The sequence below is a fragment of the Populus trichocarpa genome, chromosome 6 (assembly GCF_000002775.5).
Source record: "Populus trichocarpa isolate Nisqually-1 chromosome 6, P.trichocarpa_v4.1, whole genome shotgun sequence".
Taxonomy (NCBI): domain Eukaryota; kingdom Viridiplantae; phylum Streptophyta; class Magnoliopsida; order Malpighiales; family Salicaceae; genus Populus; species Populus trichocarpa.
In genome coordinates, this window is record NC_037290.2 from 26,951,087 (window position 1) to 26,964,167 (window position 13,081).

Sequence of the window (13,081 nt, forward strand, 5' to 3'; positions counted from 1 at the left end):
ATCCGACGACCTCTTTTTTTTTCTTCTAAAGACTAAAAAAAAATAAAATATGATATCAAAATACAATATTTAAAAATTACAAACACCGAATACCTTAGCTTAAAAAATTTAAAAGATTAAAATAAAATTTTTAAATACATTATAGAGTCGTCACCCATATTACCCATATTTTTCACCTATGAGAAGTTAACCCCAACCCTCTAAAATATATATATATATATAATTTAGCTTCAATTCAGACTCAAAATAATTTAATTGTATAAAATAAGATTTCAAAGATAAAATTAATTTTTTTTTAAATCTCACTATTATGATCCAGGGAGGGGAACAGTAAAGATGGCTACAGGAAAAACGCCTCACGGTATATTTTATAGGTAATACTAATAGTATCCCTTCATCGGGTCATCAAATCCAACAAAGCGGAGTATTTAGTTTGTCGTCGAGCTCTCCGCTTCCGATTGGAAAACAGATTCTCCCGGAGTCTCCGATAAGCTCTGTGCCCGTCTCCGTCTAGTTAGATTCGTTTCTGCTTTGGTTAATATCACACAAGGTATTTCCTCTGTTTTCTGAAAGCCAGTAGTAGTAGTGCTTATCATATTTGATTGCCGTTTATTCGTAGAGAGTTTTAGCAAAAACCCTCCCAAGTTTCAATTTTTAATTATTTATCCTACATATTAAGTATGGAATGAATGTGGGATTTTATGGTAATTGTTGTTTCTTATGTGAAATATGATGAGTTTGGACGTGGGTTTTTATTTATTTAGTTATTTATTTGCTAGGTTTAATGGATAGGCAGCAACCGCAGCCCCATGACTATGCTGCAATGGCATATGCTCAGCAGCAGCCACAATATGGACACCATCCGCCTCCACATCAACACCAACAATACCCTCCCCCACTTAATCCCTTCATGCCTCCTCATTCTTCAGTGCAGCAATTCCCTTACACTCAACCTCCTCTACACCCTCACCATCTTCAACTCCCTCCGCAGCAACAGCAGCACCCTCCACCTTTTGCTCCGCATTTACCCCCTCACCTTATTCCTCCGCCTTTCCATGCTCCTAATTATGATTCTCCCTCACCCCCGGCCCCCCCTCCTTCCGATCCTGAGCTTCAAAAACGTATTGATAAGCTTGTTGAGTATTCTGCAAAGAATGGGCCTGAATTCGAAGTCATGATTCGTGAAAAACAGCAGGATAATCCCGCTTATAGTTTCCTTTATGGAGGAGAGGGTCATGCATATTATCGGTATAAGCTTTGGTTATCTACACGTGGTCCTTTCAATCCTCCTTTCCAAGCATCTTCCATGATGCATCCACAACCAAACCCAATGATGAATGCTGCTATTGGGCCTCCCCCTCAAATGCACCAGCCTCCTTTTCCACCTTTTTATGATCACCATCAGCAGCATCCTCCACAGCCCTTTGGCGCTCATGGTCGACCAGATTTTGAATCACCCAAGTCCTTTAGAGGACTCTCTGGTCCACTTCCTCCTGATATTGCAGTGGAGCTCAGTAATGTGCTTAACACTCTAAATGGTACCAAGGAGTCTATCAAAGGTGCCAAGACTTGGTTCATGCAGAGGTCTCCATTTGCACCAGCTCTCGTCGAAGCACTCAGAGACAGGATTGTTGCTCTTGATGATTCTGAGAGGCAATTGCATATCATCTATCTTGCCAATGATATTCTTTTTGACAGGTATGGTTCTTCTGCACTAATTGCCTTCTGAAGACTACAACTTGATCACTCCTTGACTAATCTGTATTGTTCATCACCAGCAGTTTGTCTCTGATGCTTTTGTTCATGAGCTTCTTACATCATACGCTCATGTTAGATTCATTTTCCTTTTCATTTGTTTTTTTTTTCCTCTTACAAGTGCATACCTTCTTAGTGGAATTGATCTTTGTAATTGTGTGCCTATTAAAATAGCTTTGTGCTAGAAGGACCTCTTCATCTAATATCGCTATAATCTTTGAGAGTGGTTCCTTTTCAATATTACCTTACTCTGAGGCCTGTAGTTCTTAAGGAAGCTTAAACATGTGTTTTTGTTGCTTTGAAATCTAGTATCATTGAACTAAATTACTCAAGTCATATAGTTGATCAGAATGTAGATGCTTACCAATAATCAAATTTGAAGTTATATGGCTCATCAGAATGCAGATCACCTACAATCAAATTTGACAAAATGGAAATAAGATTAATAAATACTGAATCACAAAGTTAAGAGCAAAATTGTTGACTTTCAGCTACTAGAAGTAGATTGCTCCATGTGAATAATCGATTTAGAAAAATTCAAGCAACCAGAATTTCAGAATACTTAAACATGTGAAGGCACCCTTGAAAAAACCTTTCGCAAGTTATTTGAAATTGGGGTCCCAGTTTCCATACAAATTGAACATCTCCCTCTTTACATAGTTTATAATGGTTTAAGAATTCAGTAGGTGTAGATAGGATTTATTAAAAGTTTGCTATTGCATAGATTTAAAACTTGAGTTTTATATTTGAGGCCTGTTCGGACTTTAAAAATCCTACATGTTATCCTTTTTATTTGTCTCACAAATATTTGCGAGATAACATCATATTTTATCGCCCTATATAGTCACTAAAGTATATCATTGGAAAAACCTCACAACCAGGCCCTCAGATAAAAGACTACATAATGACATTTTTTCCAGTTTGGGAATAGATTTCAAAAAGATAAAGCAACGATCTCAATCTTTGGTGCTTTTTTTTTTACACCCTCTCTCTGGTCTGCAATCTAGCTCCATGACAGAGTAAATCATTGGAAAAACCTCACAAACAGGGCCTCAGATAAAAGGCCACATAATATCATTTTCTCCAGTTTGGGAATAGATTTCAAAAAGATAAAGCAACTATCTCAATCTCTGGTGCTTTTTTTTTTGACACCCTCTCTTCAGTCTGCAATCTAGCTCCATGATAGAGCAGCAACATCCCCTTGAATTCTAGTCCTGGAAGGCCAAACTTGATCCCAACTTAAGGCCACCTCCATATGAACTTGAAAGAAATTGACAAAAAGAGAACACAAACTTTTATAGGCAGTGGCGGCTTGTTTTGCGCATCTTTGTATCATTAGGAAATTATATGCAGTGTCACTGGGAAGGGCTCCACCATGTATTGGAAAAAAAAAATGTGTTCAAGTTTACATCATCACCTGCAAGTCGTAGCATAATTTCAGAGAATTGGCAATCCCTAATGTTTTTGTTGTTTCCTTAAGGCCACATGAGCTCATATTAAATTCAGGTTCCATCTCTAATATGTAAAAACTTCAGAATTTGTAAATTCACCTGGAAAGTTGACACTAAATGTATGAGAGCTAAATCTCCAAAATGTGCAGTTCATCCAAAAGTCTTTTCTTTATGTTAATCTTCATTGATCATCCTGATTCCCCATGGCCCACTCTCTGCAGCTGCGTGTCTGTTGAGGTCCTTAATATTTGTTTTGGAAATGTTTTATCTATTTTCTTTCTATTATTATCTGGTATGAATGTTCAAGCCTCCTTGATTTCTATGCAACCAGCCATAGATTTCCTTCTCTGCTTCGTTGCATTTTATTTTGGTATTTGATTTTACTTTCTTGATTTGGTGTTGTGAACCTTTATTGGCATGCTTTTTCTTTTTTTTCAGAAAAGATGATTTTGTTCATAATGTAAGAGTCTTAAAACTTCCTTGACCTCTTGCTATTTGTTACCTGCAGTTTGCAAAGGAGAATTAATCCCCGTGATCTTGATAATGAAGCCCTTGCATTTAAGCCAGTGCTAGGTTCCATGCTTGCAAGGATTTATCACTACCCTCAGAATAAGGATGAAAACCAGTCACGGTTGCAGAAAATTGTGCAGTTTTGGGCCTCAAAGGAGGTCTACGATCAAGATACCATTTATAAACTTGAAAGTGAGATGGTTGCTGGACCGCGGGCAAATTCTTTTCCAGGGCCGCCAAAAGAATTATGTACTGGCTCAGCAGATTCTGTGCCCGCTGCAGGTAGCTTCTTCCATCTACTTGCTAAACATGCTAGCTTGTGAAACCAATAATGTTAATGTACCAGGGGTAGTTGTGACTACAGATTGAATTTTGGGTTGTGCAGCTTAATAGCTTTAAGTAATTTGTCGTTGGATTTGTTTCCAAGAATTTGATAATTTCATTCAAGAAATGTCATGTGAGTTCCTTTTCCTGCAGGCTTTCCTCAGCATGCAACTAGTTACAATGCTCCACAATGGCTGCCTGATAGGCAGAGTGTACCAGATCAGGAGCATCCCGATAAACAAGTGCCTCCAGTCATGCTTCCAACCTTAGGAAATCAGCAATTCATTCCAAATTCAGTCCCTGCTGCTGCTTTTCCGGGTTCCCTGCCTGTAAATCCGTCTGTTCCACCAGCAAGTCAACAACCTGCACCACATTTATTGCAAGCACCTCCTGCTAACATTGCTGAAAAATTGTCACCATATCCCCTGTTCCCACCTGGTCTCATTCCTGGAATGGTCAGAAAGATGCAGATTGGCAGTGGGGTACCCTACTCACCTTTGAGCCCTTTGGACATCCCGACAACCATACCCCCATCCAATGTATCCCCATCAGAAATTCTAGACAGTGTGTCAAAGTTTTTTAAAGAGATTGGAGAGGTTAACCCGTCTGAGGGACCGATGATATCTGATCCAAAAGATGAAGATGACGAGTATGAGAGAGAGCCTCCCATTCGCAAAGGAGGAGCTTGCATCCCTCCTCCTCCAAACTTACAGGTTGACCCAGAGACAGGAGCTTATGCAGATGGAAGTGTGGAGCGGAAACATGGAAGTGGCTCAGGAAGATTGGGACTTGGGGCAGCAGCCGATCCTAACGAGCCAAGTCAATACGATGATGTTTACACATCTTACAGGAAACAGAGAAGCACCACCTATCATTCATCGATGGTTGCAAGGGCTGTTACTAGGTAAAAACCCTGTGCATCTCTTATCAATTTGCTTTTAATCGGAAAAGGAAGATCACCTATTGAGATGCCTTCTTCCCATCCTCGTGGAAACATGGATGTGTAGGCGGAGGTTGTTCATGCTTTGGATTATGCTACTTAAAGTTTTGATTTAGGGGGGTTGTAGTTGCAAGCAGTAGACAGACCACCTTGCAGTGTTGTAATCATTTAACCAATGCCAACGTTGGCGTATAAAGTTCGATGCATTGACCGAGGTTTCCTTGCGCCTTAACTGAGTTTTGTTGTCTGAGATTAAAAAAAAGAGAGAGAGATTATGAAATGCAATGCACCTGTTTTGTTTTGTTTTTTGAATAGTTCAATAGCCATTGATTTTTTGGATTTCAAGAAACATGACATATAATGGTAAGCATTAGCAAGAAAAATGATGTAAGAGGTAGAGCGGGTCATGCGAATGCTGCTAGAAGTTAGTCAATGGTCCGACCAACACAAGCCCTCCAAGGACTTAAATATAAACCCGGTCTCAATATGTTACAAATTAAATTTTTTAGATCACAACTTAAGATCTAAAATTATGAAATAAAAGTGGATCAAATTAAGGATCGGGGTTCTAAAATAATCCAAATGTATTAAAAGGTTTAAATCGATTTAAAATCTAATGATTTCAAATAATAAACTAACTGCGCTGAGAAAATCATTAAGAATTATAGAAATTAATATTAAAAAAAACTTGTGAAAAGAAGATTTGAAGTCGATAGGGTTATCTATTTTTTTTAAAAAAAAGAATCTGTGGCTAAGAAAATTTAAGAATTAAGCTAAACTAATTAAGGATTAAATCCCACCACATACAAAAATATACTAGTTGCATTGCTCTCGCGAACCAATGTTGAATAAGCAAAAGCATTTGAAGGTGTGCTGGAGCCAATGCTACACGAAGCTAAAACAACTATGTGGGTGAAATAAAAGCGAGTGAATCTTAGCAGAATTTGGTGTGTGAAAGAGCTTCATACTGCAGAAAAAATTGCAAGAGCAAAAACCTATGTAATTGTAGGAAACCGATTGATTAACTAATCATCTACATGTACTGTTCTATTTAGCCACAACAAAAAAAAAAACATCACAAAAGCCATGTATTCTATTAATGAACAACAAAACAATGCCACATCAATGTTAAAGTGCAACAGTGCATTGCAATTTGCAAGAGAGCCAAGCAATGTGTTGTTTGATCAGTCACAAGGGGCATGCAAAAGTCACTGGGAAGCAGGCTACTGAGTTGTTGCATGCACAAAAAGCCTGTGTGATTTTGTTGATGAAAAATCCTTGCAAATAAAAAAGGAATCCGTAGTGTAAGGGATAGATTAAATGAAGGAAAGAAGTCTGCAAAGAAAAAGGGAAGGTGAAGCTAATGTGTTGCCAGGTTGAAGCAAATACAATAAAGTTAAAGTTAGAAAGTAGATGTAATCGATTTTACTTTGAAAAAACAACAACAAAAAAAAAAACGCTAGAAATAAAGGGTTAATGGTTTTCTTAGTTAAAAGTGTGTCTTAAATCCATTTTTTAGGCTGTTTATTTGCCCAGTTCTTTTTTGTTTTGTCCGGCCAACAATGTCAGAATTAATTATTCATGCTATATCTAACCATCAAAACATGCTCCTTCTTAAGCATCAGTTTCGTAGCACTCTCAGACTGGAGGCAAGTTCTTCTTGTTGTAGTGTCTATTGTAGTTTTTGGGAGTTATGTTCCAGTCTTTACTTTCTTGACTAGAAAGTGCTTTGCCTAATATTTATATATTATAGTAAATTTGTACTGTGATGTTGCCCCCTAGTCCTATTATGGGAGTAATAGCCTTTCCTCTAGTTGTTGAGAGTTTAGCCATTGGAGTGCTTCGGAGGCAGTGCTTTCTCTTAGTTTGAAGGAAGCTTTCTAATGGTTTCACAACTGTAAATCTTCACTGGCAACATTTTTTTTTTTGGCTGACCGAACCACGTTTCAATTTTCCAGGTGTAACCATTTTAGGTTAACTGGAAACCACAGTAACAACATCACATTGTCTATAGCATTCGATTATCTAAACTTAAACTAAGACAAAGCATGTGAAGGAAAAACTTTGCTCTGTATTTGCAGTAGCAGTAGAAGAGTCTTGTGCAAGTGAAGAAGCAATGGATGCCGTCATTGTTTGTGCTAATAAAGGAATTCCAGCAAAGCATGACAATAGGTTTGTTGAGGTAAATTAACAGAGTAGTTACCTAATCTTGGTCAAGTTCAGAGGGACAATGACACTTGCTTGGTGTACCATGTGTTTCTAAGATGGTAGATGGACCACAGTCAAGTAGTTTAGACTCAGCTGGAGGATCAGCTGCAGCACCTGATTCAGAGCTGTGAATTAAAAAAAGCCATTAATTATGTATCTGCCACGCATAAAAGCAACTGAAAGAACTTGGATTTTAAAAAAAATGAAAGGCAACATCTTTTAAATGACATAATTGAGGTGGTTGTAACCTTTGGGGATCAGGTGTTTCATCTTTCAAGAGTAGCTGTCTTTTTGCTTATACTGAAAAATGATTGATGACAACTGGTTGCACTGGCGAGAGCTGTAAGAAAGTAGCATCAACTCTGGAGGATGCAATGGGTGCATGAGCTGTTGGGTCCAATAAAGAAACATCTTTTGAAGATGATGAAGCTGCTAGATCAGCAAGTGCAACCTTAATAGCATGCAAGTCTGGTTCAGTATGTGGGCGTGGGAATTCGGCAGCCATATTGTCATCGAAAACATTGGTGATAATGATGTCACCGCGGTTGACAATTGAACGAAAAGCTCCAAACCTGAGATGGAAAATATTGACCTTGTCTAATTTGTCAATCATGGGAGGTGAAATGCAATCATCAAACCCTTTGTCATAGAGATAGTTGTGGGCAAAGGAACCAAATAAATTCTTAGCAATTATGCATCCATACAAAGAATTTCTTTGATTGTTTTTCTGTTTTCATTTTTTGTTCTTTAATGGATCTAACATCGTTTCTTGAAGCAGGGAGGTGCTGGACTTCAACAGGGAGTTGGTCATAGCTGAGAATACAAGAAGTTGAATCAAAACACCAAGAGTTAATCTGATAATATAAGTGAAGTAATAAGAAAAGAGAAGGAGTTGGCTTACTGATGCTTATGTAGAAGAATTCTTAGGAATCTCTGGGTTGAAATACTGTAAGGACGCAACAGTGCTAATGAGGTTTGGTTTTCCTTGTAGGATAAGGAAAAAAATAGAAGAAAACGATCCAAGAGTCAGTTCTATGATAATGGGAAGAAGACATGAAAGTTAGCTTGAGAAAACATAAAAATATCTAAAAAGAAAATGAAAAAGTATTTTTAAAATTTAGTTAATGACAATGGCAAGAAGGCATAAAGTTCAAGCAAAAAAAAAAAATGTAATGAGCAAATAAGAAACGTGCAAACTTAAAAGGACAGTGTGTGATAAGGTAGCCAGCAAAAACAGCAATAACTGGATTTGTTTGCCCATGCAAAATAGAATCATCAAAGCTTCTAGCAACATCAGCTCAAAAGGTTATTCTGAGCTCATCGCCCCTGTATAAAAGATGAAAAGAAATAGGTAAAAGTAATAAGATTGTTGAAGTAGAAAGAGTAAGCTAAACAACCTGATGTTTTCAAGGATAAACTCTCTCTTGTCTGTCACGTCCTGCTTTCTAACTAATGCTTGATCAAATGGATGAATGGCTTTTAATCGACCAAGCACATCTCATGAATCAAAATTTTAGAAGATGTTAGCAATCCCAAAGAAAATGAAAAAAAAAAAAAAAGTTATGAAAATGCATAAGCAGAGTTTTTTGTGTCAACTAGTGAGTATTCTTGATCCTTTAATTTCCTCTAGCAAGCGCACGCGCAAAGTTTGTGAAGTTGAAGTAGTGTCGCAGGCAGCACATGAGGTGTTAGAGAAGCAACCCTTGCAAATTTTGTGTAAGATTTAAGATCAATAACGTACGGCTTCATGGGCAACAACGGAGTTGATGTATCTATTTTCAAAGGTATATATAGAACTCATTAATTTGACATTAATCACCTCCAATTTTGATCCAAATGCGGCCAACTCTTTCCGCCAAATGGCAGGCTACCACTATAATTGTCACACGTACCCTGAGAGGACATCATGCGTTGAACGGTCAAGGGCTTTAAAAAGAACAACACCTGTTTGTTATTTATTGGCGCTTCAAGCTCCAACAATTTTTCAGATGATCATCTGTTGGCATTCTAAAACAAGTTCTTAGCTTGTAGAGGATATCATCGTCATCGTGCATTGAATGCCAAAACTGAGTGAAAAGAACCAATGGCCTGACAACTTCACAAAATAGGATAACGCTGACGAAAAGTTGTACAAGTTGTGGAGACATTGTTGTTGCTATGGCTTTACAAAAAGCTTCGGGCCATTCCTTATCATCACCTAAAGCTAAAAGCCCCAATGCTCTGCAAGTAAGTTGAAATGTTGGATAAACAACCCTGCTGCAAACTCTTCTTAAATCATCAAACCATGTTGGCCCTTTTATATATATGGTTTAAAAGCATTTTTTTTAAAAAAACTTCTCCAGCAGCAGGATGCACATGTTATTTGTCCAAGGCTAAACTTTTGAACTTACAATCCATTATTTCTATCTTCCATACCAAACATATTCGCTTGGAAACTGTGAATAGTAAACTTCTTATGCACTAGCATCTTTTTTTATTTCACTCGCGCCATTCAGTCATTGCTTTATTAATACCTAGCCTTCTGAGAACAGAATGAAGAGACTTGCTGCCTGAGAAGACAATATTTTGAACAAGACACCAAATAGCTTCATAGAGGGCAGATGAATTGACAATTAAAGTATGTGCATTGTACTATTAATTAGATCCTTTACTGATATATTTAAACTGATACTTGATAAGCATTAATTGACAGCATATCTCAACATTTATATGTGCATTTTACTGCATTAAAAGTTTTCTACTGTATGTAACAACATAGTTATTGCAAAGCCTAATTCCATTTTTGAGAACAAAATTATCACGACACTTGCGTTGCTTGTAATAAACAAACTCGTTTTCACCAAAAACAGTTGAGTTCTTGAATTTCTTTGGAAATGATTTTACGAACTTACCTTTCGGCATGCATTGTGCATTTGGTTTTGTAGAGTCGTATGGACCATGTATTATTAACTTACAGATAATATCATAACATAAAGGATCAACATTCTTATCGGGTATTTCAGCTGAAACATTTGAGTTAACATTAGGCTTGTCTTCATGCTTATAAACTTTCTCTTTTCGAAGTTCTCTTCGGATTTCAGGCCAGTTTGTGTTGCATATGAATGTGATAAAAAGATCTGGATTCTCATATGCCCTGCAAACAGTCATGGCATCTTAGTAGTTGTTTATCACATATCGCGGACTGCCAATTAAAGAAGAGGGGACAATAATTTTTCCGGTAGCTGACCCTAATTAAACATCCCCTCTAAGAACAGCTTCGTTAATGCCTTTATAAAGCTCGGTTTGAAGATCATTTTGGTTTTCTCTAATGTAATGAAGTCTGTCTTCCTCAACATTGGCAAATTCATCGATAAAAAATTATTGGTAAAGTGAACTACCTTTTGTAACATTGTCTTCACCATATTCTCTTTCATGAATAAAATAAGCGTAGAAAGCTCTCATCAACACATTTTGATGTTTCCTTGAAAGCTGATCATCTTGGTTGGCAAAACTAATGTTAGTCTGATAACCATCCTCACCAAAGGGGAAAAAAAGGATATTGTAAGGCCATAAATCTTGGATGCAATTTTGAAATCCTTTGTAAAGCCTCTGACCAGATTTCGATGATGATATCTCGCTCTGAATGATAATCACCAATATCTATGATAACCAAACCACTGATATCATCCGATGATGGATCATTATACTACCTTGAGTCATGACTTCTTTGACTAAGCAACCGAAGTTTGTATCCAGGATTGTCAGTCGTCTTTGTCAATCTCTGCGTAGCTTGATGAAATAAGCCAACCAAGTAGCTAGTTGAATCAAGCATACTGATAGTATCCTTGACCACAAACTCGTCTAAAGTTGAAGCAGAGGTCCCATATGAAAATGGTGCAAGTCGAAAATGGCATTGTTGGCATGTTCGAAGATCCAACAAAACAAAAGATGAGCATATCAAAGCAAGACCATGGAAAAACGCAACATCTGAAGTTCATCGCAGGGAAAGAAATCACACACCATAAATACAGCTAGTCAAGCAAGAAGCAAAGTTTTCAAGCTAAAAGGACCTACACAAAGCAGTATGGGATGACAGCCAAGTCGTTGACCCAACAAAGAAACAGATGCAGCGCACGAAACGAAGAGAACTCCGAAAGGCTCGACAAAGCTTTTAAAAATCATATGCATCATACAAACCATGGTCAAAATGCAATGAACAAAATATAAATAATAGACTAAGAAGACAAAGTTAACAGGGAAACATAAAAAGCCTAAGGCAGAACAACAACGCTGGAAAAAGGCAAAACAAAGTCATTCAGCCTGGCAGACATGGAAAGAAAAAATCAAAATCCAAACAACAAATTACATCCCCTCTAAATCCTGGAGAAAAGACCAAAACAAGTGCATGAGATGTGTACCAAAGAAACAAGGACAGTGATGTTTAAAACAACAAAACAGAAGTGTGGTAAAAAGCTCAACTAACCTAAACAAAAGCAACAAAATAAGAGCAGCAAAGGATAACAGGTTCCAACGCAAACAATGGCTGGCCTATAACAGCCAAAACTGAGAGCACTTGAATGAAGCAACGTGGAAAAGAAGAAGAAGAAGCATAAGAATATTTACAGCTAAAAAAGCTGACAGATTATGCAACGAAAAAAAAAAGATTACTAAATTGATGGTGCAACAGCATATGGCCAAAGAGCAAGGCAAGTGCAGGGGATGTGCATCAAATGAACAACAGCAGTGATTTCTAAAACAATAAAACAAAAGTGTGGGAAAAAGCTTAGTTAACCTTAGCAGAAGCAACAAAATAAGAGCAACAAAGGATAACAGGTCCCATGCAAACAATGGGAAGATTTACAACAAATAAAGACGACAAATGATGCAACGATAAAGAAAAAAGTTGCTAAACTGATGGTGTAACCAAATATGACCAAATAGCAAGGCAAGGTGCATGGTAAGAGTAACAGGGAGAGAAAAAAGATAGAAAAGCTTTAAAACCCAGACTCAGGAAAAAAGATTGTCACTAAGAGCCTAAAAAACTGAAATGTTATTACGCAGGAAACCGTAGATCGAAAATACTGAAAAAACCCCTATATAGCTAGGAGAGGACCCCCACATGTTTTTTAGGCAACGGTAGACAAACCAGAGAAAAAGAGCCTAACTAAACCACCCAAACAAACAAATGACAGCAGCTCTGCCAGTGCTTGGGAGAGACCCAAGGCGAGGGGGAAGTGAGTGTGCATAATGATGCAACTGTCCAATTCATTTAAAAGAGCTGAAGAAAAACCATAAAGGCCAGCCTTCTTCAATCATACACGATAGAAACACGACCGAAGAAGCCAAGCCAAACCCAGACCGCGGTGGGCAGCTGACCTGGCAGAAGGAGCAAAGGCAGCATAACATTAAAAAGGGCATTTTTATGACTCCATTGTAATTATTGTAAATGACATGTTCAAATCTTTTGAATGTATGACTAGCTAGATACATGTAATAATTCTATAATATTATTTTGGAGATCATACATAGTTAATCTTAAAAGTTACATATTATAATTAGTAATTTATAATTATTATTTTCGGGTTTGTAATTTAATATTAACATACATTATATTGTGTAGAGTTAATATTTTATACGTGTATTAATATTACATTCAACTATTTAGTTGTATTTAAATTTATGTTTGAAATATATTATTGAATTGTTAATTAAATAATGGAAAATTATAAGTAAGGTTATGTGGACCGCTTCAGTTGGATTAAAACTAAAATCGAATGATTTCATATAATAAAAAATACTGATAACTAACCATTTAGATGGTGGTCTAGTGGTAAGAGGTTGGGATCAAGAGGTTTGCTCTCTCTGTAGTCTCAAGTTCGAGCCCTGTGGTTGCTCATCTGATGGCCACTGGAGG

The 13,081-nt window shown here is 37.2% G+C and overlaps 1 protein-coding gene across 1 annotated transcript; it reads left to right on the forward strand.

The window, feature by feature from the left end:
- Positions 1-377: 377 nt before the first annotated feature.
- Positions 378-5,194, forward strand: LOC18100800 (uncharacterized). The gene is made up of 4 exons (XM_024604436.2): positions 378-550; positions 780-1,698; positions 3,715-3,998; positions 4,194-5,194. The coding sequence occupies exons 2-4, from the start codon at positions 785-787 to the stop codon at positions 4,946-4,948; spliced, it is 1,953 nt and encodes a 650-aa protein (XP_024460204.1). The 5' UTR covers positions 378-550; positions 780-784; the 3' UTR covers positions 4,949-5,194.
- The last annotated feature ends 7,887 nt before the right edge of the window (positions 5,195-13,081 follow it).